At 50.9% G+C, this 22,095-nt stretch overlaps 1 protein-coding gene and 1 pseudogene across 1 annotated transcript in view; one reads left to right on the top strand and one right to left on the bottom strand.

Annotated features, from left to right (window-relative positions):
- Positions 1-20,611, top strand: part of CRACDL (CRACD like) — a 103,305-nt gene extending 82,694 nt beyond the window's left edge. Inside the window, 3 exon segments of the mRNA XM_077133839.1 lie at positions 18,346-18,533; positions 19,452-19,596; positions 19,906-20,611. Of these exon segments, the coding sequence (XP_076989954.1) occupies positions 18,346-18,533; positions 19,452-19,596; positions 19,906-20,048 (476 nt within the window). The 3' untranslated portion in view covers positions 20,049-20,611.
- Positions 957-4,963, bottom strand: LOC143660630 (FACT complex subunit SPT16 pseudogene; annotated as a pseudogene).
- Positions 20,612-22,095: the final 1,484 nt, after the last annotated feature.

Here is a 22,095-nt window from a genome sequence, read left to right as displayed (position 1 = left end):
TGAAAGACGGAAATTCTCTGGGACAAAATAAAAGCTATAAAAAACAGTAATTGGAAATTTTAGTGATGGAAAATTCAATAATGAAAGTTAAAAATTGACTGGAGGGGCTCATTAGCAGAATGGAAGGGACAGAGGAAGAGTCTGTACACTCGGAGATAGATCATAGAAAATATCTCCTTGACATTGAGAAAAGAGTAAAATAAATGGGAAAGAACGAAGCCTCAGGGACTGTAGAACAAAATCAAAAGGTCAAGCATTCACGTCATAGGGGTATCAGAAAGAGAGGAGACAGATATTTGAACAAAACATTATGAAGAAACAATGGTTGAAAACTTCCCAAATTTGGTGAAAGATATACATTTACAGATCCAAGAAGCTCAGGACCACACACAGGATAAATCCAAAGAAGACAATCAAACTTCAGAAAAGAAAAGACAAAAAAAACAAAACAAAAAAGAAAACCTTGAAAGCAGCCAGAGAAAAATCTGACACAATACAAATAGGAGCATAAAATTCAAATTACAGGTGATGAACACACAACTAAGTGATGATATAGTGAGCCATTGATTGTGTACTATGGATAGACTATGTGTGTGAAGATTTCTCAAGAAAAAAAATTTTTTTAACAAAAAAACACAGTTTATTTATCTTTTAGTTCTTCCAAAATTGAAAATATCAAGTCCTACTGCTAAGGAGAAAAAAAACAAACAAACAAAATCCAAGGACCCCCCCCCCCCACACTTATCTTAAAGTTACAGAACACAGAAGGAATTGCAGTGGGACAGGTGGGTGCAGAGAACCGGGAGGGGGATATGGCAAGATAAACTTCCCAAATACTTCAAAAGCTGTTCAACAGAAACTGTGATAAATACAGGACAATGCAAGACAAGTAAAAATAAAGAGCAGCAGTGACGAGAGGCTCGTGTAGATACGGCCTCCCTTCCTCTTTATTCATCAGGATATCCTAGGCTCAAGCCATAACTTGCCCCTTCCCGATCTAAACCTGACTCTTAAGCCTCCCTCTAGACTTCGCCAGAAGCAGTATATGATGCACAGCCATTCTTCCTCAAATGCTATGTCAGAAAAGAAAGGATATAGACAGTGGTAATTTTGCCTTCTACCACTTTATGTGTGAATTTATAGAGGATGAAATTGAGTCAGGGAGTGTCACTGCTTCTTATGTCTTCCAAGGTAGCAGAAGTACCTCAGAATTTGCATGAAGCAAGAAAGCAGGAAAATTCAGATGGAGACACTAGCTTACGTTGCATGTATTATCACAACCATTAGCAAATTCCAAGAGCCTTTTTATGAGTATCACGAGGATGGAACTTAGAGATGTGAGGAAGGTCATGGCAGGAGGGTAGGATGAAGGATCGAATCTGCTATTAAGAACCATGGTACAAGTAGTTAAGGGTCACCCTGTACCAATGTCTTAGATGCCCAAAGATTATGATGTCAGAAGCCATTGATGCCCTGGCAGAAGGTGAGAGGAAAAGAGGGATAAAATGGTATTTATTAATAGTGGACTCCTCTGCCATTTTCCAAGAACACCTCCTCATTTGCCATCTGGATGGGGCCATTGGCACAAGTCCTGGTGGGCCTGGAATTCCCCGAGTAGATTGGTCCATACAAATGGCCCACTAAACCCATAAACACAAATGGCAAAACTTCAAAAGATAATGAAAGGAAAAATACAGTTTCTATGTCATGTAAAATTTTCAGGTGTTGGCTGGAGGAAAAATGGAGCTCAAGGCCAAAGTTCAGAAGTTACTTCCTCTTTTTCTTGGGGGGTGCAGAGCTGTGTCTGGAACCACGGTTAGAGCCACGGCCTGAAATGTGCACAGATGCCTTCCTCTTTCGGCTCATACTTCTACTCTGTTCTTCTTCTTCCTCATAAAGACTTTCACGGTCTGCTTTTCGGGCCTCTTCATCCCAATCCTTACCACTCTCTTCTTCACTGCCCAATGACTCCTTGGAATAATCTGATTCTTCTGCTTCTGATGAATAGTCTTCATCACTATCCTCTTCCTCCTCTTCATAGTCATCCTCTGAAGGGTTAAAAGTTTCATCTTCGATTTCAGACTCTGAATCCCCTTCCTCCGCATCACTCCCCTCACCTCAGGCTCCAGGAAAGACCAGCCACCTTGCTCAAAGAAGCCCTCAGGGTCATCAACAATTGTCTTCATGATTTTAGTCCAGTTGAGAGACTGTACTCCTTCTGTGTACTTTAGGTCACAGGAATTCAACCATTCCTTGATGGGGTCCAGAGAGGCTACAGGAATGGCATTGATCATCGTCACTTTCTTGCTCTAGTCCTTATAGACTATTACCATATTAAAGTTCTTCAGGTGAAACTGAACCCTCTCGAAGTGAATCAGTTCCACTTCATCCAATGTTACCACAAAAGGTGGCCATTCTGTAGCATTTACTAGTGCACTACTAGTGGGCTGAAGGAGACAGGTACTCCTATAGGGAGCTCCATTAAATCCCAAGTCCCTGAAAGGCACTTCAAATTCCAGTTCCTCCTTAGTTAGAGCCTCTACTTTCTTAATGAAATTTTTAAAGGCTGTTTTCAGTTTGTGCCTCATTTCTCGTTCCATCTGCTCAGCATAGAGGTCATCTCGGTCATGCATATGCTGATGTTTGCCCAGGTCTGTGGTGATCTCTCCCACTTCCGTGTAGAACTGCACATCCGTGTGCCGCTTCTTCCCAAACATGATGGCATTCTTAAGGTGAAAGTGCAAGACAATAATCATTTCTCCATCGCAGGGCTGGAATAAAGCATGCTTGATATTGTTGTACAGAATATCCACCTTATCTCCGCGAACAGATGTGAAGCGGAAACCATTGACATGGGCTTCCAGTGAGCCTTGCATCCTCTTCTGGGCAATGTTTGGGCGAATGTACAGGTCTTTCAGTTTGGGATTACTCCGGTTAAGATTAATAACTAGTGAGTCTTGTTTCACAATGCCCTCTTTTTCTTTCTCTTCTGCTTCCCGGGTTTTATAACATTTTTGTACTTCTTTTATAATTCGGAAAGCATTCTGAAGGTTCAGTGCTGGTACTGTCTGTTCTCCAGGTGCTTTCATATTTGAAGCTCGGTATGTAATTTCCTTAACAAAAGTGGCTTCTGGGCTAGGAAAGATGTTGCCCTCATTCCTCCCAAGAGCACTGCCTGGGCAATAGAAGTTGATTCGCAAGTATGTGTAGTCTCCTTCCACAGACATACTTATATTCTTTTTTGTGGCAATGTGAAAAGGTGTCGCAATGCCAAACACTGGCATTATTACAGTCTCATATTTCTTGTCAATATAGATCTTCATTTCCCGAATATGTGGTTCCTTAGGCATCAGAGATGGGTTTTTATAGGATACATTAGATTTTCGAGCTTTCTGAATCTGCTGCTCTCCCTTTTGTTTGGTCAATCGTCTCTTTGCTTCTTCATTGAGTTGAGCTGCCAGTTCTTTTTGATGTGCTCTTCGCTTTTCTTCTGCAGTCATCTCATTTCGTGTTCTTTCTGTAAGCAATGCTGCCCGAGAACCTCTTCCTAAAAGGTCCTCAGCCTCATCCTTCTCCTCCTCCTCTTCTTCCTCATCCTCATTCTTTAAAAAAATCCCCACATTCTTCACTTTTTTCTTCACAGACGTGAGAACAGTAGCTGGGCCATCCTCATCCACAAGTACTGTGTCACCAATGAATAGGGCATAAGTTTTCTCTTCTGGTTTCTTTCCCTCCTTGTGAGTAAGGTCTGAGAATCCCAAATTAATGCTGAAAACCATCCCTTTCTTCAGTTTGTACTGATTTTTACTATTGATTACTAGAGAACCTTCACGGAATTCAATTCCCATTCCAGACCCTAGGTTTTTGGTAACTTTATTCAGCAGCTCTGGCTTCTGTTTTTTAACCATGTCCACAACAGCATTATACACATCACAGATCTTCACACCATGTCTTAATTCCTTCAGCAGCTCCTCCTGAAGTTGAAGCAAAAAGTTGTAATTCTCTTGAACTTCCTGAGAAGGATCAACCATTAAGGTGCGAACAAGGTTGGAACAGTAAGATTTGAAGCGAATACCCATGGCACAAGTGATGGCCCCAAAATGCATGTGATTTTTGTCACCACACTGAACTTGAGATTATAGTTGCCACCACTCTGGATGACAGGAGGATAACACATTTCCACAGTAGAAGGGTCTGCACCAGCTAGGTACTTCTTCTCTTCAATGGCCTTTTCCACAGACTCAGCGAGTTTACTGTATCTAACTTTCTCATCTGCATCAACTATTTCCATGACTCTTTCCTTGAAGAATTTGTTGAAGACCTCAGAAGTGATGCTGGCTGCTTTCTTCATTAGGTTGCGCTCCCCATCCTCCTTTCCAGTGATGGTGTACGCTACAACCGCACTGATATCTATTTTGTCAAAGCCTTCTTTGTTAAGGCAGTCATTCCAGCTCTTCATAAATTCTCCAGGGAATTTGTCTTTGCTGAACACTCCAATCTTTTTGCCATTCTTGCTTTCTTTAATGGCTTCAATCATTTTGTCAAAGCTGCTCTTATTACTTTCATTCTTTTCTCGTATCAGCAATGTGATGGCAGGGGCTCCATTAGCATTTTCATTGCCCTTAGTATTGGCAATTTGTTTCAAAAACTCCACTTTTTTCTTACTGGCCATAAAGATGATTTTTTCATCACAGAAGACCATGATGGTATCAGTTAGTTCATAACCAAAGAGCCATGTCTGTAAGGCAATTGATTTGGCATAAACAATTTCTTCATCAACACCCACTGATACAACAATGGCGTCAATGTTGGCATACTCATCTTCTCCTTTCCACCAGTTGCTGTACAATCTCTTCACTCGCCAATAATACGCGTCTTTGTCCAGAGTCGCAGCCATAGCCCCACACACCGCTCCTCCTCGGATCCGAGAATCATGCGAGGTCCCGGCTCCGCCACCCGCTGTCGCCCCGGAATCCCGCACTCCCCCAGTGACCCGGAAGTAACAAGCTCAGAGGTCCTTTTCCGCTTCCGGGTCCCCACAGAGTTAGGGGTTTTATTGTTTTAAGTTCTTCTTCTAGAGGTTGGGAGGAGGAAGTAAAAAAAAGAAGTGGGGAAATCAATAAAATGTGCAACGCAAACAAAAAGTCTACATTTTCACCAAGAAAAATATTTTAAAAAAATAATTGAAATTACTGTAGCTTTTTAATCAAGCCATGGTAGCCAGAAGATAGTAGAACATCTTTTTAAGTGCTGAAAGAAAAGAATGGTCAACCCAGAATCTCCATCCAGTGAGACTATCCTTCAAGAATTACAGCAAAATAAAGACTCCTCATATGAAGGGAAATTGAGAAAAAAAAAATTGGCTAGTAGAAATGCTAAAGGAAATTCTTCAGGCAGAAGGGAAATGGTAGCCGAGGAAGTCTTATACCAGAAAAAAAGAAAAGCGTCAGAAATGGCAGCTGTCTAGATTAATGTGACAGACTGTTTTTTGCCTCTTAAGGTTTTGAAAGACTTTTCATTGAAAGCAACACTTACAACATTTATAAGATTTTTCAGTGTATGTAGATGCAATACACATGACAACCACAACGTAGAGGGGAGGGCAAAGGAACCTATATGACTGTTAGGTTTCTGTATCTTTTACTTGAAGTGGTAAAATATTAATTCCAAGGAGACTGTAAAAACTTTAGTTTTTACTAGAGTAACCACTTAAAAAACCATATGAACAGATATTGTCTAAAAGCTAGTAGATAAATTAAAATAAAATACTTTAAAATTTTTCAAAAAGAAAGCATGGAAGGGAAAATAGGGACCAAAAACAAAGGGGACAGATGATAATAGACCTAAATCTAACCATATGATGATTATATTAAATGTAAATGGTCTAAAAACATCAACTAAAAGAAATTGTCAGAGTGGATAAAAATAAACAATATAAGTGAAAAATAATTAAATAAAAGGATAGAAAATGATATACCAGGCAGACTCTAATACAACAAAAAGCTGGAGTGGCTATATTAATATCAGATAAAGATAACTTGAGAATAAGGAAAATTATCAGGGATGACATAACAATAAAGGGATCTATTTATCAAGAATGCTTAACAATCCTGAATGTGTATGCACCTAACAGCAGAGTTTTAAAATACTCCATAAGGCACAAACTGATAGAACTGAAAGGAGAAATAGAAAACACCATCATAAGACCTGAAGATGTCAGCACACTTCTCTCTCTGATGAAGAGAACTAGCATACAGAAAATCAAGAAGGACACAGAAGTTTTGAACCCCACTATTGACTAACGTGACCTGACTAATATTTGAAGAACACTCCACCCAACCACAGCGAATGCATATTCTCTGCATGTGCACCTAAAATACTCATGTGGGTAGACTGTATACTGTCACTAAACAACCCTCATTAAACTTAAAAGAATTGAAAAGATTCAAAGTTTGTTCTCTGCCCACAACAGAATTTTAAGAGATTTCAGTTACATATCTGGAAAATACCTGGAAAGATATTCTGAAAAATCACCAAATACTTTAAATTAAGTGCTGTCCTACTAAATTGTTCATGGGTCAAAGAGGCAGTCTCAGAGAAAATGAGAAACTAAGTTCAAATGAATGTACAACATATCGACGTGTGAAATGCAGGTGGAGTGGTACTTAGGGGTAAATCTATAGCATCAAGTGCATGTGTTAGAAAGAAGAAAGAGTTCAAAGCAATCATCTATGCTTCCATGCTAAGAATCCAGAAAAAGGAAGAGAAAACTGGACCCGAGGCATGCAGTAGTCAAGGTAGACAAGACAGCTGGCAGGGGGGCGAGACTGAAGAGCGTGGATTTTGAAGCTTAATTCCAAGGTCTGCCTTCCAGGGCCTGTGGGATACTGAGCGAGTGAATTTCTTAACGTCTGAGTTCTAACTTCTTCTTTGTACGATGAAATCATTAGTAATAATGGCGCATGGGTCAGTGGAAGCATTTTCAACCACAGAATGGGACGGAGGTACACACAGTGCAGTTACTTTCTGTGCTGGTTTGAAAGGAAGTATGCCCCCTAAGAAAAGCCATGTTTTAATATAAATCCCATTTCATAAAGGTAGAATAATCTCCATTCAATACTGTATGTTTGAAACTGTAATGAGATCATCTCCCTGGATGATGTGATTTAGTCAAGAATGGTTGTTAAACTGGATTAAGGGATGACATGTCTCCACCCATTTGAGTGGGTCTTGATTGGTTTATTGGAGTCCTATAAAAGAGGAAATATTTTGGAGAATGAGAGATTCAGAGAGAGCAGAGAATGCTACAACACTATGAAGCAGAGAGTCCACCAACCAGCGACGTTTGGAGATGAAGAAGGAAAACGCCTCCCGGGGAGCTTCATGAAACCGGAAGCCAGGAGAGAAAGCAGATGATGCCGTGTTCGCCATGTGCCTTTCCAGCCAAGAGAGAAGCCCTGACTGTGTTCGCCATGTGCCTTCTCACTTGAGAGAGAAACCCTGAACTTCATCAGCCTTCTTGAACCAAGGTATCTTTCCCTGGATGCCTTAGATTGGACATTTCTATAGACTTGTTTTAATTGGGACATTATCTCAGCCTTAGAACTGTAAACTAGCAACTCATTAAATTCTCCCTTTTAAAAGCCATTCCATTTCTGGTATATTGCATTCCGGCAGCTAGCAAACTAGAACACTTTCCTAACGGGGTACCAAAACATCCTCGTCTTGGCCGCGTGGAACAGCATGTTGGAATGGCTTTCCTTCTGCCTCAGTTGTGTTTAGGGCACAAAGTGTAATATCGTGGACTTGTGAAGTGCCCAGCACTGCCACCCAGAGAATGTGCAGTGCAAGGAGGGAAGGGGGATTGGAGAGAGCAGCTGCCATTCTGCCAGCCCCATCTCAAGTGGGGTGGGACCTGGGGAACCTCCCTCAGCCAGAGGCAACGAGGGGCTTCCATGGGACTTCTCGGCAAGCTGGACATGTGTGCCCTGCAGTTGGGGGAGATGAGGGGCTGGCGCTGGACTCAAGCCCCCCAGAGCCATGGAGCAGACAAGGCTGCCACGGGCCTGCCCTTGCACCCAGAGCCCTGCTACAGGACTCCAGCAGGGAGCGTCTGTGCACGTGGACAGAGCAGGAGCTAAGCAGGGAGGAGTGTGACAGCCACAGGGGCGCCGGGTTAGACAGGGTCCCCAGAACCACATCTGCCCTAGTAGGCATCAGAGGACTGCCAGGCCCAGAGAGGGAAACTGCTGAGTCAGAGGCAGGTACCCAGCGGGGAGACCCCGCCTGTCCTCCCCCCCCCCCACTCCTTCCTCAACCCCTGCCTGTGGACAGGAGTCCCCGCCCCAGCTCGGACACCCAGCATTCAGGGGGACAGGAGGCCTGGCGCTGAACAGCTCAGAGACCCTGCACTCTACTGAACCAAGACTGACTTGCAGTGGCTGCTGGGCCTGAGAGTAGCCTGGAAGGTGCTGGAATCTTCCAGCTGTGGAAGATGAGAGGCGAGCTGAGCTGTGCTTCACCCACAACCTGCAGGCCTAGCGTGCACGCTCCTCTGCAGTGCAGCCCACTTCCTGGGTGCAGCCCCCGTGTGGGTGAGCAGCTCCCCCGTTCTCTGGACAGTGCCGGTACCTTTTCCAAGGCAGCCGTTCACCCCGTGCAGGGGTGGAAGCCCCCTGGGTGCTGCCCCAGGGCTCCAGGCAACCCCCAAAAAGGCATCCCTGATGGCAGTGGGCATGTGTGCCAGGCGAGGGTCCGTGTGAGTGGGCGAGGACTGTGGGTGCCAGGGAAAAGTGGCTGGAGGTGAGGCCAGGGGCGGGGGCTGTGCGGGCAGCCTGTGGATGGACGCCCTGGGGGCCAGATGAGGCAGGGGGCTCACCAGAGCCTGGAGAGAAGGGGTCAGGGATCAGCCCAGCTCTCAGTGGCTGAGATGGACCACCGGGCACTTAGATGCCCCCAGAGAGGGGGGAGTGCATGTTCCGTCTTTACGGGTCCCTCCAGCCAGAAGCTCAGAGCTGAATAGGGGTCAGGGGCTCTCAACGCTGGGTGCAAAGCGGGACCCTGTCACCTCGGAGATTCTGGCTGCGGAGGCAAGGAGGGTTCTAAGCAATGGGTGTTGAAGCCCCCCGGGGCCCTCTCTTGTAGGGCCAGCCGTGAGAAGCCCCTTCCTCAGGGAGGTGCCAGCAGCTCCGGCCACTCGACGTGTCCAGAGTCTGCCCCCAAGCTCTCCGCGGAGCTACGGCGGATGCCGCTGTCACATTTAGACTAATTTAAATGAAAAGCTGCACTTCCTGGGCAGCGCTGGTGGCACCTCGGGGCTCAGCAGCCTCATGTGCCTGGCAGGCAGCATGGAGACCATTTCTGCCCTGCCAGAAGGTTCTGTTGGACAGCTTCGCTTCCGAGCTGTCGCTAAGTGCTTCTTCCTCGGTCCTTGTAAGGGTGTGCTCAGCCTGACAGGTCCCCAGTGCTTTCTTTCGCCCCCTTGTCTACATGTCCTTCTCCCTCATCGGTGCCCCAAAGACAGAGATTGCAGTGGATTTACGTGTGCATCTTATAAATACTTGGTAAATCACGACAACCTTAGGTAACGTACTGAGGACTTGCAAAATGCCAAGTGTCATGGTGAATACTTTACATATCAATTTCCAAAAATAGCCCAGTAAACTGTCCACAGGCCTCCAGCTGCGAGGGGAGATGGGACCCCGAGACTGGCCTGGGCCTGCCATCCTCTCTGAGCCCTGCAGCGGGTCTCAACCGGGGCGATTTCCCACCCAGTGGTCATTAGGCAGCACCTGGGGACACTGGGGCCATCACAGCTGGGGAGGGGCTGGTGCTCCCCGAATCTGGTGGGGAGAGGCCAGGGAGGCGGCTGCACAGCTGGCCATGCTGGTGACGCCCTGGGCAGGGAGCCACGATGATGGTTGCTGGGTGGATGCGCCACGTGTGGCCTCCCAGGGAGGGATGGGTGTGCGGGACAGCCGTGGGCCATGGCCCCTAACACGGGACAGGGAGGATGGGCACCCAGGAGGTCAGCGTGGGTCACCCGGCTCGGCTGGGTGCTGGCCGTGGGGGCCTGGGCGAGTGCCTTGACTCTGAGGCCCGTGGGCCACCCCTGAAATGGGGACGGGGAATATCCTGCAGCCCCAGGAACCTTTGCTGCTCACAGTTATTTGGTGGGAGAAACTTCTGGAACTGTCCACGGTGGCTAGAGGAATGGAAATCAGACTCAGTGGCCAAGGGCCATCCAAGAATGGACTCCTGTCCTCTTGGTGGCCACTGGAGGCCGTTCTTGGACACTCCAGCTGGAGATGGCCGCGTGGGCATGGTGGGGCCTTCAGGTGGTGCCCAGGCGGGGATAGGCCCAGCAGGAGGACGTCGTGCAGCGCAGTGGCCTCCCAAGTGGCCTTTAGAAGCGGCGCCTCTCACCCTCAAGCCCTGCAAGGTGCTCGTCCCGCCGCCTGGGTGGGTGACCGGTCCGTGTGGCCCGTCCCTTCTGCTGAGAGGCGAGTGCATTTTAGTCTGGGGGCAGGGGGAGGGGGCTGGGCAGCCCCGGGGTCCCGCAGCCCTGGCATGCCCCGCGAGTGGGCACCTGGCCTGGCCCAGCACCCAGCACGGACGCCCAGCACGGACGCCCGCACACAGGGTGGGTGCCCGCCTGGCGCCACCAGCTCAGCCGGGAGCCACACACCCCCTTTTCCCCGTGGCGTTCTTCATGTGCGCACAAAGGACCCCCCACCCCCACCCCACCCCCCTGCGTGCCTGCTGCTCCCAGGCCCGCGCCCCTCCCCTTCCACCCCTGGAAGCGATGCCGTTTCCCAGGACCGGCCGGGGTCCGAGAGACGAGGGGACACCGTGCCCGCCTGCCCCTCCTGCGACATGACCGCGCTGCGGGGCCAGTGGTGGCCTTTCCTCAGCCTCGGGGGCCTGGGGACTAGGAGGGGAGGTGTCTGCAGCAGGGAGAGGGTTGCGGCACTGACTGAGAAATCAAAACCAGGTGAATCACGGGGCTGGGGAGGCAGAAGAGACCGGGGCGAGGAGGGGCCCCCAGGCCGGAGGCTGGCAGAGGGGCTCTGGGGCAATAGCCGTGGCTTTCCCTGCCCGATTGTGGGGTAACATCCCTGTTTGGCAGATCTGGGAGGCCATATATGGCAGGGAGACGGGGCAGGAGGTGGGGTACAGGTTAAACCTTCTGGGGAGGGAGGGGGCTGGGGTGGGTGCAGCGGAGACACTGTTAGAGCGGGCAGTGGATAAAGGACCCTGGGGTGCACACCAAGGGTGGGTGCCACGTCTGCGGGGAGGGGGGTAGGGAGGGGGCGGGGGCCCTCCTCCAGGGAGCATCCTCTCCTCCTTTCTCCAGGCGAGCAGGGCGCTAGACTCAGCCCCTCGTGGAATCAAAGCATCGAGTGAGGCCTACTTAGCCGAAAGTCAGTGATTTTCTTTTTTCTTTAATTGAAGAATAACGTACCTGCAGAAAGACTCAGACTGTGTGTCTCCGGCTCAGTGAACACATGCCGGACACATCAGGCTGAGAAACAGAATGAGACGCACGGGCTGTGCAGTGTCCCCTGGGGAGAGGGTGCCGCAGGCCTGGTGTCGGGGTTCCCACCTCCCCAGGGAAGCTGCCCACAGCGCCCAGCTCTGCTCCCCTGCCCCGCCCAAGGGGCTGCTGTGAGGAGTGAGTGCCCCTGGGCACACAGCCTACTCGAGCCCTAGGGAAGCTCTTTACCCTTCTGCATGCTTTTACCTACTTCCCAGGTTTGCCCAGCGTGCACGTGGACTCTTAGAGTCAGGGAAAACATTTTGGAAGGGGAAAGAGTCTTAAAAATTGGATGCTTCAAAAAGGGCAGCCTCTGCCACATGTGTACGAGGTAGAGGCAGCCTCTGCGCGGTTGCGGGTGGGCGGAGAGCAGAGCCCTGGGCCAGGGCCCAGTCTTCCCAGCTGCAGCAGCTCCCGGCCCCAGCCCCCCAGCTGGCTGTCGGATGGGTGCGGCCCCATCTCCTCAACTGTTTGTTTAAAGAAGTCCTTTTCAAATGAAAGAAATAGTAACTTCCGGGCGAATTTTCATGGACATCTAAAAAAAAAGCCAAAAAACTCATCAAAATTCAGTCAGTGGGTCAGTGAGAGGGAGGGGCTGGGATATGGGGATGAATGAGTACTTTTTTTTCCTTTTTGTTTCTTTTTCTGGAGTGATACAAATGTTTTAAAATGATCATGGTGACGAACACACAACTGTGTGATGATATTGTGAGCCACTGATTGTGCACCGTGTGGACTGTATGTGTGTAGGTATTTTGCAATAAAAAATTTGAAGACAGAACAAAATTCGGTCAGTCAAATGGTGATGGGCTGCATTTGCTCCCAGCAGGGTGGCTGAGCAGCTCTAGAAATGGCTTAACGTGGAGGGGTCTCTGAGCAGTTAATTTGGGGTCTTCTCGAATAGTAGTAGCTGGGTCATAACGTAAAGAGAGCTGCCAGCTGGGGTGCAGCAGCTTGGTGAATTTCTTCCCCATTGCATTTAGGACTCTGCCTTTGAGGGTGTCGAGTGATACATGGGTCAGCAGAGCTGAAGTCTCCCAGGAAGAGGGATGGAAATGGGCTAAAGCTTGGGTGTTATGTTGCCATTTGCGCGCCTGCCCCCCTGCCTGCTGGGGCTGTCCCAGGATGCCCAGGGTCTCTCCCAAGAGGGGAGGCTGTGCATGCATGTGTGTCCGGGCTGCCTCCCCGTGCGGTGGCTGGAGTGCAAGGTGGGGACAGCCTGCCCTGCTCGGACCCTGCTGGCCCGGCCTGGGCACCGTGGACGCGGAGATGGCTGAGACATCATGGGGCGGACGGTCGGGCAGGCGAGCGCAGGGCCTTTGCATGCAGGTTGTGGGGACGGTCACGGCACCAGGTGCTTGGGCGTCCCGGCATTGGCTCCTGGCCTATCGGTGGGAGGCTGTCTGCACCTGCAGGTGCTGGTTCCCGCTCCCAATAGAGCACAGGTGCTAGTGTGCAGGGCTGATGGCTCATGGGTGTGCACCACGCGCCGGGTGAGATCTGACACGGGTGGCAGGTCACACTGCCGTGTGCTGCCACGTGCTTCCTCGACTTCTCGCACTGATGTAGAAACTGCTGTTCTCCTCGTTTGACGCTGAAACGAGTTGCGGAGAAGTTCTGGATTTTGTGCGCGACCTCGTGTAGCCCGGCAGGAAGAGCAGGCCTGGGCTCTGGAGCTGTGGCTGGCGCCGGCCACTGGCCACTCTGCCACCCCAGGGAGGAAGCCGTGCTCATTAGCTCAGCCCGCCGGGGCCCCTGGAGAGTGGGCATGCTTGGAAATTAATGCTCAACAATAGACTTTTCAAAATAGATCCTTGCGACAGGGGAGCGTGCTAAGAAGAGGAAGGAATCTGGAGAAGAATCAAGTTATAAACTGCTTGCCCCTCTGGCCGCCTCCTTTGAAGGAATCATACCTTGAAATAACAGCAACCAAAAAATATGTTTGCTGCTCAATTTTCATCTGAGATTCAGTTATTTAGGGCGACCTCTGTGGCTGTTGCAGCTTCATGCATCGAAAGCACCAGGCCTTCCAGAATGTTCACCCTTCGTATGCAGTGCATCGGATAAAATCTGCAGCCTTCTTTTCTGAGCACTTGTGTTTTGGGGGGTCGTTCTCCTGGAGACCCCGGTGAAGGTGGTCATGCAGGTATAGATGACTGCTGGTTCGCGCCCCGGGGGAACGGTTCCTGGACTGGCCACTGCAAATTCAGGCACCCCTGACAGCATAAACCTGCTGTCATTTTGGGGGAGAAAGTGAGATGCCAGAAGCTTCACCTAAATCCCCAGGCAGGCCTGCTCTGCTGCCTCAGGGTGGAATCCTCCTGCACACTCTTGGTATCGGGAAAGAAGAAGTAGCCTCTTGCCAAGCTGACCTGGCAGCGTTGTCTACAGATCTGCAGATCCCACGAGCAGTCAGAAGACAGGAAATGCCAAGCTTTGGGTCCCCTGAGACGTCAGCCTGGGGATGGTCCTCGGGGGTGGGGGCCATGGCCTTGGCCCACTCTGAGACCCCCAGCCCCCCACCAGGGCCTCCCCTCACCATGTTCTCTAGGAACACTGCACGCACCCGTGCTCCCTCAACCTGCTCTGTTGATTTTCAAAATATACTTTTTTGGCTCAAATAGGACAATCCAGGCATACAGCATTATGAGCTAGCAGAGCTGTGGGGTGTCCTTGTAGAAAAGGGGGCGCCCTGTGGAACCACAGAAATGGGGGGACAGAAGCACGTCAGAGAGGCTGGTGCTGATTTGGCATTTAACAGCCCAATACTTTGCATCTAATTGGAAACCCATGATAGAATTTTCTTAGTGTGCACTTGCCCTCGACAGAACTTTTAAGAATATTTTGAACGAGGAAAGGAATTTAAACCCCTAGCATAGCCCCTCTCTCCAAAACACACGCCGTGTGCAAGGGTCTGTCCACTGGGCAGGAGAGGCGGGCACACACTCAGGGTGGGCGACCGGGGGACGGCACCGCCCAGACATCCAGGGCCAACAGAGGGCAGGGGATGGGGGCAGGGGGCAGGGGGTAGGGGGCAGGGAGCAGGGGGCAGGGGGCAAGGCAACAAGCTTGCCTGACACCAGGAGGAGAAATGGAAAGCAGAACTTTAATACAAAAGTTAAAAGCCAGGAAGACAGCAATGATGACGAATTCTATGGACTCTCATGGAGCAGGAAAATGAGAAACAAAGCTTTGCGTGAAACCCGCCCCACCCAGCACCCCCTGTGTGCCAGGCAGCTGCTGTCCTCTGGTTGAGGACTGAGGTGCAAAATGACATCACAAAAGAGCAAATATTAGAGCAGTTCCTGGGACATGGTCAGGGGTATCTCATCCAGCAGTCTTGACCCAAACAGGGGGTGAATGTCCCAAGAGAGTTAAAAAGAATTAGGAGAGTCAGCTCGTCCAGCTAGGGTGACCAGGCGGGCTTCCTGGAGGAGGTGTGTGCCAGTTTGAAACTGTTATGTACCCCTGAAAAGCCATGTTCTTTTCATCCTAATCCCATTTTGTAGGGGCAGACCTATTGTTTAAGGTGGGGCCCTTTGATTGGGTTGTTTCCACGGAGATTTAGCCCCATCCATTCAAGGTGGGCCTTAAGTAGTTTGCTGGAGTCCTTTAAAGAGCCGACGCAGAGAGCAGAGGGCTCAGAAGGTTGGAGACGCACAGAAGCTCAGAGAGGCCACTGGAACCAGGAGCTGAAAACAATGAAACCCAGGAACAAAGGGCCAGCAGACATTGCCATCTGCCTTCCTGTGTGACACAAACCTTGGACATGACTGGCCTTTCTTTTTTTTTTTTTTCCGCATGGGCAGGCACTGGGGAAAGAACCCGGGTCTCCGGCATGGGAGGCGAGAACTCTGCTGCTGAGCCACCGTGGCCCGCCCCATGGGCCTTTCTTAAGTGAAGGTATCTTCTTGCTGAGGCCTTAATTTGGACTTTTTCATGGTCTTAGAACCGTGAATTTGTAATCCAATAAATGCCCTTTGTAAAAGCCAACCCCTTTCTGGTACACTGCATTCCGGCAGCTTCAGCCAACCACAACAAGGTGGCGTCCAGGTAGCATCTTGCAGAGAAAGCAAAGATGCTTCCAGACGAGACGAGGTGTCCAGCTGTTGGCACCCTGCCCTGGCTGGTGCTCCCAGCCTCCCTGCCGGCCTCCCGGCCTCTCACCCCCCAATCAGGGCTGACCTCCATACCACCTCCAGATGGGGGCTTCCAGTGTGGACGGGAAAGCGGCAGAGGAGACCCTCCCCAGCGGCCCCCTGCCTGCCTCTCGGCCACGCGGGGTGCCGCACTTGCCAGCTCCTCACCGACCCTTCCGGCCCCCCACTCGGGCCTGGCCCTGCCCTGCCCTCAGCTGGGACCTCCTCCGAGTCCCAACGCCAGATGGCAACCCCCCACCCGCACCCCACCCAGGGGTGATAGACCCTGGCTCCACATAACACTGGGTCAACTTTAGCACTTTCCAACTTCCATCATGGTTATTCGTTGGTCTCTAGTCTCCCCCACTAGACTGTGGGCTTTTTGAAGGGACAGGCAGTTTGTTGTTCATTGTTTCCCTGTTTAACGCAGTCTGTGTCTGTAGCAAACACTGAATGAGTGGATGCGTGGGTGGGTGCGTGGGTGGATGCGTGAGTGGTTATGTGAGTGGGTACGTGGATGGATGCATGAGTGGATACGTGAGTGGATGCATGGGTGGATGCATGGGTGAGTGAGTGGGTGCGTGGGTGGATGCGTAGGTGGGTGTGGGGGGCATGGGTGGATGAGTGAGTGGGGTGTGGGTGGATGTGTGCGTGGGTGGATGAGTGAGTGGGGCGTGGGTGGATGTGTGCGTGGGTGGATGCGTGAGTGGGGGCATGGGTGGATGAGTGAGTGGGGCGTGGGTGGATGTGTGCGTGGGTGGATGCGTGAGTGGGGGCATGGGTGGATGAGTGAGTGGGGCGTGGGTGGGTGTGAGTGGGGCGTGGGTGGATGGGTGATTGGGTGTGGGTGGATGTGTGCGTGGGTGGATGCGTGGGTGGGTGTGAGTGGGGCGTGGGTGGGTGAGTGAGTGGGGTGTGGGTGGATGCGTGGGTGGGTGTGAGTGGGGCGTGGGTGGGTGAGTGAGTGGGGCGTGGGTGGATGCATGGGTGGGTGCATGAGTGACTCGTGTAGAGAAAGCTGGGCCGTGTGGTACACTTGCAGGCCATCTGAGTAAGTGTCAGATGGAATCAGGAGTGCAGAAGAGGGGAGCGTTTGCGGAAGGAGAGGTGAAGGCCAAGGGGAAGGAACAAGGAGTCATCTGGCTTGGGGCAGGGACCCAGGGCAGAACTGCAGAGGCTGGCGCCAATGCCCGAACAGGACAGGCCTCCCCGGAGCGGCTGCAAGGCCGTGTCAGCCATGGAGACGTGGGTCCAGCTGGCGGGCGGGAGGAGAGAAGAGCCCATGGCTGGCTCGGGGACCAGCTGACGCAAGGCGGGCACAGGGGGTGAGCTGGTGGCACGACAGACTTGGCAGCCAGGGCACGGGGTGTGACAGCAAGGCACAGTGACATTTCTCCTTCTTTGAGCTGGGGGGAAAGCAAGCATTTTGTAAAGTAGCAAGAATAAAGTCTGGTCAGGGAGAGACTGAGGAGGTGACAAGGGACAAGGAATGAGCCAAAGAGGCAGAGCAAGGTTCCAGGTGGGTGGAGACGTTGGGGGGCAGCCAGGAGGAAAGGGGAAGCCGTTCCAGAGGCAGGTCAAGGAGAGGTCTATGCGCGTGAAGCCAAGGGCCCTTCTCAGCTCCGGGGGACAGGGGGACGGCCGCCTGCAGGGCAGTGGCTTCTTGGTGACCTGGGGACAGGGAGAAGAGAACTCTAGGTCGAAGTGGAGGCAGAAGCAGAATGAAAGAGAGCAAAATGCCATGCACGCCGGAGCAGGGCGTGGGGTTAAGGCAAGCCACAAAGAACAGTGACAGGCATTTTACTCCCTTATCCAGGACATCCTGGGTGCTGTGTCCACCTGACCGTAAGTGCCCTGTGGAGAAGGGAAAAGGGACTCCATCAGACACGATGGGGCAGGGGCAGGGTGTTTGGGAGATAAATACCTGCCTTTATTTTGCATGGGGCAGGCTCCTGGTGGACGTGATGTGCTTCTGACGTACCTGTACAAAGCTATTTATTTAATCCAAAGAGTTCCTTTAAAAATTAGCCTCATTTCTTTTTTCTGTCTGCCAAGGGAATAAACTCTTATCATTGAAAATATGAACACACAGAAGAGGTGAAAAGTGAGGGGCGGGACGGGGGGGCTGGTACACCGTTTTACCAATTCAAAGACACGCAGTTTGATGTGCAAGAAAGTCCCCGGGTGGGCCGTGGGCTCAGAGCCCAGTTTTCCTTCTCGGTGCCCACTGTGGGTGTCACTGTCCACAGAGGGAAGGGGCTGCCGACACGCCTTGAAAGAAAAGAGAGTGTTTGTATGTAGACAGCTTCCAAGCGAGTCGGGAATCGGGCAGCACAGGCTAGTCCCAAATGCCAGGGTTCTATTGAGGAAACCTTACCCATTTAAGTACTTATTCTTAACCCCATTTCAGAAAGGATTTCCTGGGAGGAAGTTAGCGTTAAAATGCCCATCTATCTGGTAGCAGCAGATGCTGTTAGCTTTTTGTGGCTCCTGCAAAAGGAGCCTAACCTCGTTGGTGCACCTCTGGGCGCATCTGAATAAGAAACTGCAGCCCTCTAAAGGAAACTGAGTAAGAAATTTCCTTTAGAGGGCTGCAGTTTCTTTCGGGGTGGGCCGTGGAGGGGGGACGGCCAGCACCCTTCTGCCATAACCTTGTGCCTTTGCCTGCAGAGAAGGGCCCGTCTCCTGCAGCTGCGGGTCCCGGAGCCACCGGCCAGCCCGTGCCAGCCTGGGTCATCGTCGCACGGCAGAAGCGCCAAGGGGCTCCGGAGCAACCCCCCACCCGGGAAGATGGGCCCAGGGTGTGCACCCTGAAGTCCGACGTGGGGCAGCGAGCCAGGGCCACGGAGAGAGTCCAGGTGCTTAGAGCAGACACTGCTGCTCCCATAAGTCCCACAAGCAGCGCCAACCAGGGGCCGGGACCCCTCGGGGACTGCGTGTCCTGCAGGCTCATTCCCAAGACGTCACCTGTCACCACTGCTGACATGTGGTCGCGGCTCAGCAAAGCCAAACAAATGATGTGCTCAGTGATAAGCTCTGTGGCGGAGAGGTCTGCCCCGGGCGGGTGCCAGGCCTGGCAGGGCCATCGTCCCGGCGGCCCAGCTCCCCGCTGCAGAATGCAACAGGGCTGAACTCACTTCTTGGCCAGACGCATGGCCAGTGTCCACAGCTCCAGCCCGGCCCGTTGCTCGGTGACATACGAGCCCTGCCTCAGCTGCATGCTGGGGCTCCCTGCCCCCCGCTCCAGCTGCAGGGCTGGGGACTGGGGTGGGGGGGAGGGGGGAGCTGCCTCCTCAGCTAAAAGCAGCTTTTGCTCCCTAATCCGTGGTGCTGGAGGCAGGCCAGGTCCATGGCCACCACAGCAAATCCCTCATGTGGTTCAGTTGTGCGGTGAAATGAGCCGGCCCCTGCAGGTGGCCCCGCTTCCCTAGTCTTTAACCAAAACCCCAAACCTTGCCAGTGCATGAAAACCCTCCTGCAGCCTCCTGCAGGAATATTCCGTAAAAGAAATATTACCCAGTGACTCCCAGTTTTGGGGGCGGTAGGCACCCCAAGTGGCATACAGTTCTCCATAAATATTTGCCAGTGCAGCTCATTTGGCTGTTGCAAATGGAAGCGCTACAGTCTCACCGTCTGGGGCTGAGGCTTGGGGACGTAGCAACCCGGGACTCCCCAGAGAAAGCACCAGCAAGCACACTTCCTCCTGGGAGGGAGACCTTGGCTGGTCCGCTTTGGTGGTGTTTGCCTCCCATGGTGTCTCTCTCATGTCCTAATAGGAACCCACAAAGCAAGCTGACTTTGTCCGCAGCAAGTCATTCCTGATCGCACCTGCCAAGCCCACAGCGGAGCGGAAGCCGGGGGCCAAGTTCAACCTCAAAGAGGGACTGCAAAGAGGAATCTCATTGTCCCATCAGAACTTGGGTACGGGACGCACAAATATCACCCACCGCTTTGACATAAGCGCCTGGAATGGCTCTTGGCAGTTTTGTTTCCAAAGTTTCTCTTGCCTCACTGCGTGGCTGGAACGGTCAGAACCTCCTCCCAGGCCTTTTGGCCACGTAAATTACATCTCCCACCTCGAAGGCTCTTACATGCTTACAGATTAGTGACTTTTATGTTTGGGAATGCATGAAACATAAAATCCACCGTGTGTTTTAAGGGAACGCGAGAGGCCTAAGTGAAAGTCCAGACTCATTGCTCATGTTTCTGTTTGTTTTGTTTTCCCTCCAGCGGCTCAGTCTGCTGCGATGATGGAGAAAGAATTGAGTCAGCTAAAGAGAGCCAGCTATGCCAGCGCCGACCAGCCCTCCTGGATGGAACTAGCCAGAAAGAAATCTCAAGCTTGGAGCGACATGCCTCAGATTATAAAATAGGCTGACGTGGCTGGTAAAGACTGTCCACTACCTTGATGAGATGCTTAGGTGAAAAAACTGCCGGGAAATCACTGGTTAAAAAAAAAAAAAACTGCAAAATTTAAGACCGAATTTATCTTCAGGATATAGGAGAGAGAGCTGCGGGGAGAGAAAGCGCCCGTGAAATGGGGCTAGCCAGCTCACAGCCACGGTCTTGGGCTAGAGATGCCCAGAAAACAAAACCTCGTTGACGGACGCCAGGAAGGAGCTCTAGGGCCCAAAGGCTGTGGCTGCAAGGCCAGGAGGAAAGTGTTCAGGAGAATGCGTGTGCCGTGCTTCCACCGGAGATAAGCCTGCTGGCTCTGGTTACTGTCTCGCCTGCAGAGTTACATGTTTACGACTGGAAGTGACACCTGTGGTGAAGCAGGGATGCCACTTCCAAAAGCCAAGATGGCCATCGGGGAAGAGACCAAAGGGACATAGACACGGGTCAAAACTCATTTTTAAGCAAGTTTTCCACTCGGCATCTGTGTCCTTAACCGTTGCACAATGCATTGCCTGTTCAATAAAATATTTCAGACGTAGCTTCTGTGCTATGTTGTGTTTTATTTCTATTCACACGAATGGGACATCCTGTAACACCAGATTAAACAGAGAGTAAAGGGATTTCATTTAATGTAGACCTGGTTTAAAATTCTCATTCGGTTGACCTGGGAGTTTGAGGTTTGCAGAGATCTTTTTTTCCGAATAAAAATGTTGGTGTTTGGTACCTGGAAGATAATGCAGGGGTGTCTCTTTTTTTTCCTTTAATGTATTTGGCACAACATGTTCAAAATAGAAAATTTCCTAAAATGTTGTCATTCTTCTGCATTGACAAATCTAACTTGCATGTTTCTTTTGAGACTGGGTTAGCCATGCATTAGCCAAGGTGGGTTTGGGAATGCAGAGTGCAGAGAAGTGAGTGAGAAAGGGTAGCTTTTGGGGATCACAGAATTGGGTGCAACTTATGTAATTCCTCTCTATTTTTAAAAACATTTCCAATTGTTCTTTGGAACAGGCTAATCTCCATGGGAATATGTAGAGCTGTGGATACTTGGCCATCAGAATCAGTTAAGACTTCACCATATATTATAATTTGATTTTAGGTACCCTAAGTTCAACTACTTTTATTGTATTTCCCTCTTCACGAAAAATTCTTTATCTAGGTCTTGGAACTATACAACTAGAGAAAGTCCATCTCTATGACACTCGAAACACAAAATATACTGAAGGGTGTATCTGGCCGCTTTTTACAGCTCATCATGTAAAGTTCTGAGACAGGTCTTCTTTGTTTCAACTAAATTGATGTATTAATTGCATTCTCTTAGAGGGCATCGGTACTGAATGCCGTGATAACTATGGGCTAAACAAAAACTCCTTCCGTCGAGCCTTGCTCTGAGACCTGAGACATAAACAATTGTAATTGAAAAACAGCATGTTGGCTCTTATTACCCCACAACCATCATTTCTCCTACTAGCAGATCATTTCCGATGAACTCTCTTGAGACAGTATATTTCCTTGAATTGAGAAAAGTATTTGCTTCAGTTTTCTTCAAACAGAACCGTGTTTCAGGTCCTGATTTAAGTCCCCCTGGCGGTGGTGAGTTAGGAGAGTGCAGGATTTGGGGGCCCCTGGAGACCTGCTGGGCAGGGGGCCCCCTACAGGAGCCATCTCCACGTGGCAGCAGCGCCCCTTCTGCCTTGATCAGAGGAGCCGAGACGCAGCGGTGACTTGGGGATGGTGTGGGCAGCCTGCAGTGGCACAGAGACGGGAAAAGTCTGCCAGGAGTTGCCAGCCTCGGTTTTCCAAAGAAGAAAGACAGTGAGCAGTGACTGAGCACTTCCTGTGTACCAGGCCCTGCTCTGAGAGCTTTGCATGGTAATTGATGATCCTGTCGATGGCCTTTTGGGGGTGAGTACATAGCTCCCCTTTAATTAGAGCTTAGGAAACTGAGGTACGCCCCGGTTAAGTCACCAGGCCAAGACCCCACAGCCGGCAAACCCAGGTGAGAAGTGACCCTGGACACTG

This window comes from Tamandua tetradactyla, chromosome 17 (genome assembly GCF_023851605.1).
Source record: "Tamandua tetradactyla isolate mTamTet1 chromosome 17, mTamTet1.pri, whole genome shotgun sequence".
NCBI classification, from domain to species: Eukaryota; Metazoa; Chordata; class Mammalia; order Pilosa; family Myrmecophagidae; genus Tamandua; species Tamandua tetradactyla.
The sequence above is the reverse complement of the archived record's forward strand: the minus strand, read 5'-3'. Positions and strand labels throughout refer to the sequence as shown.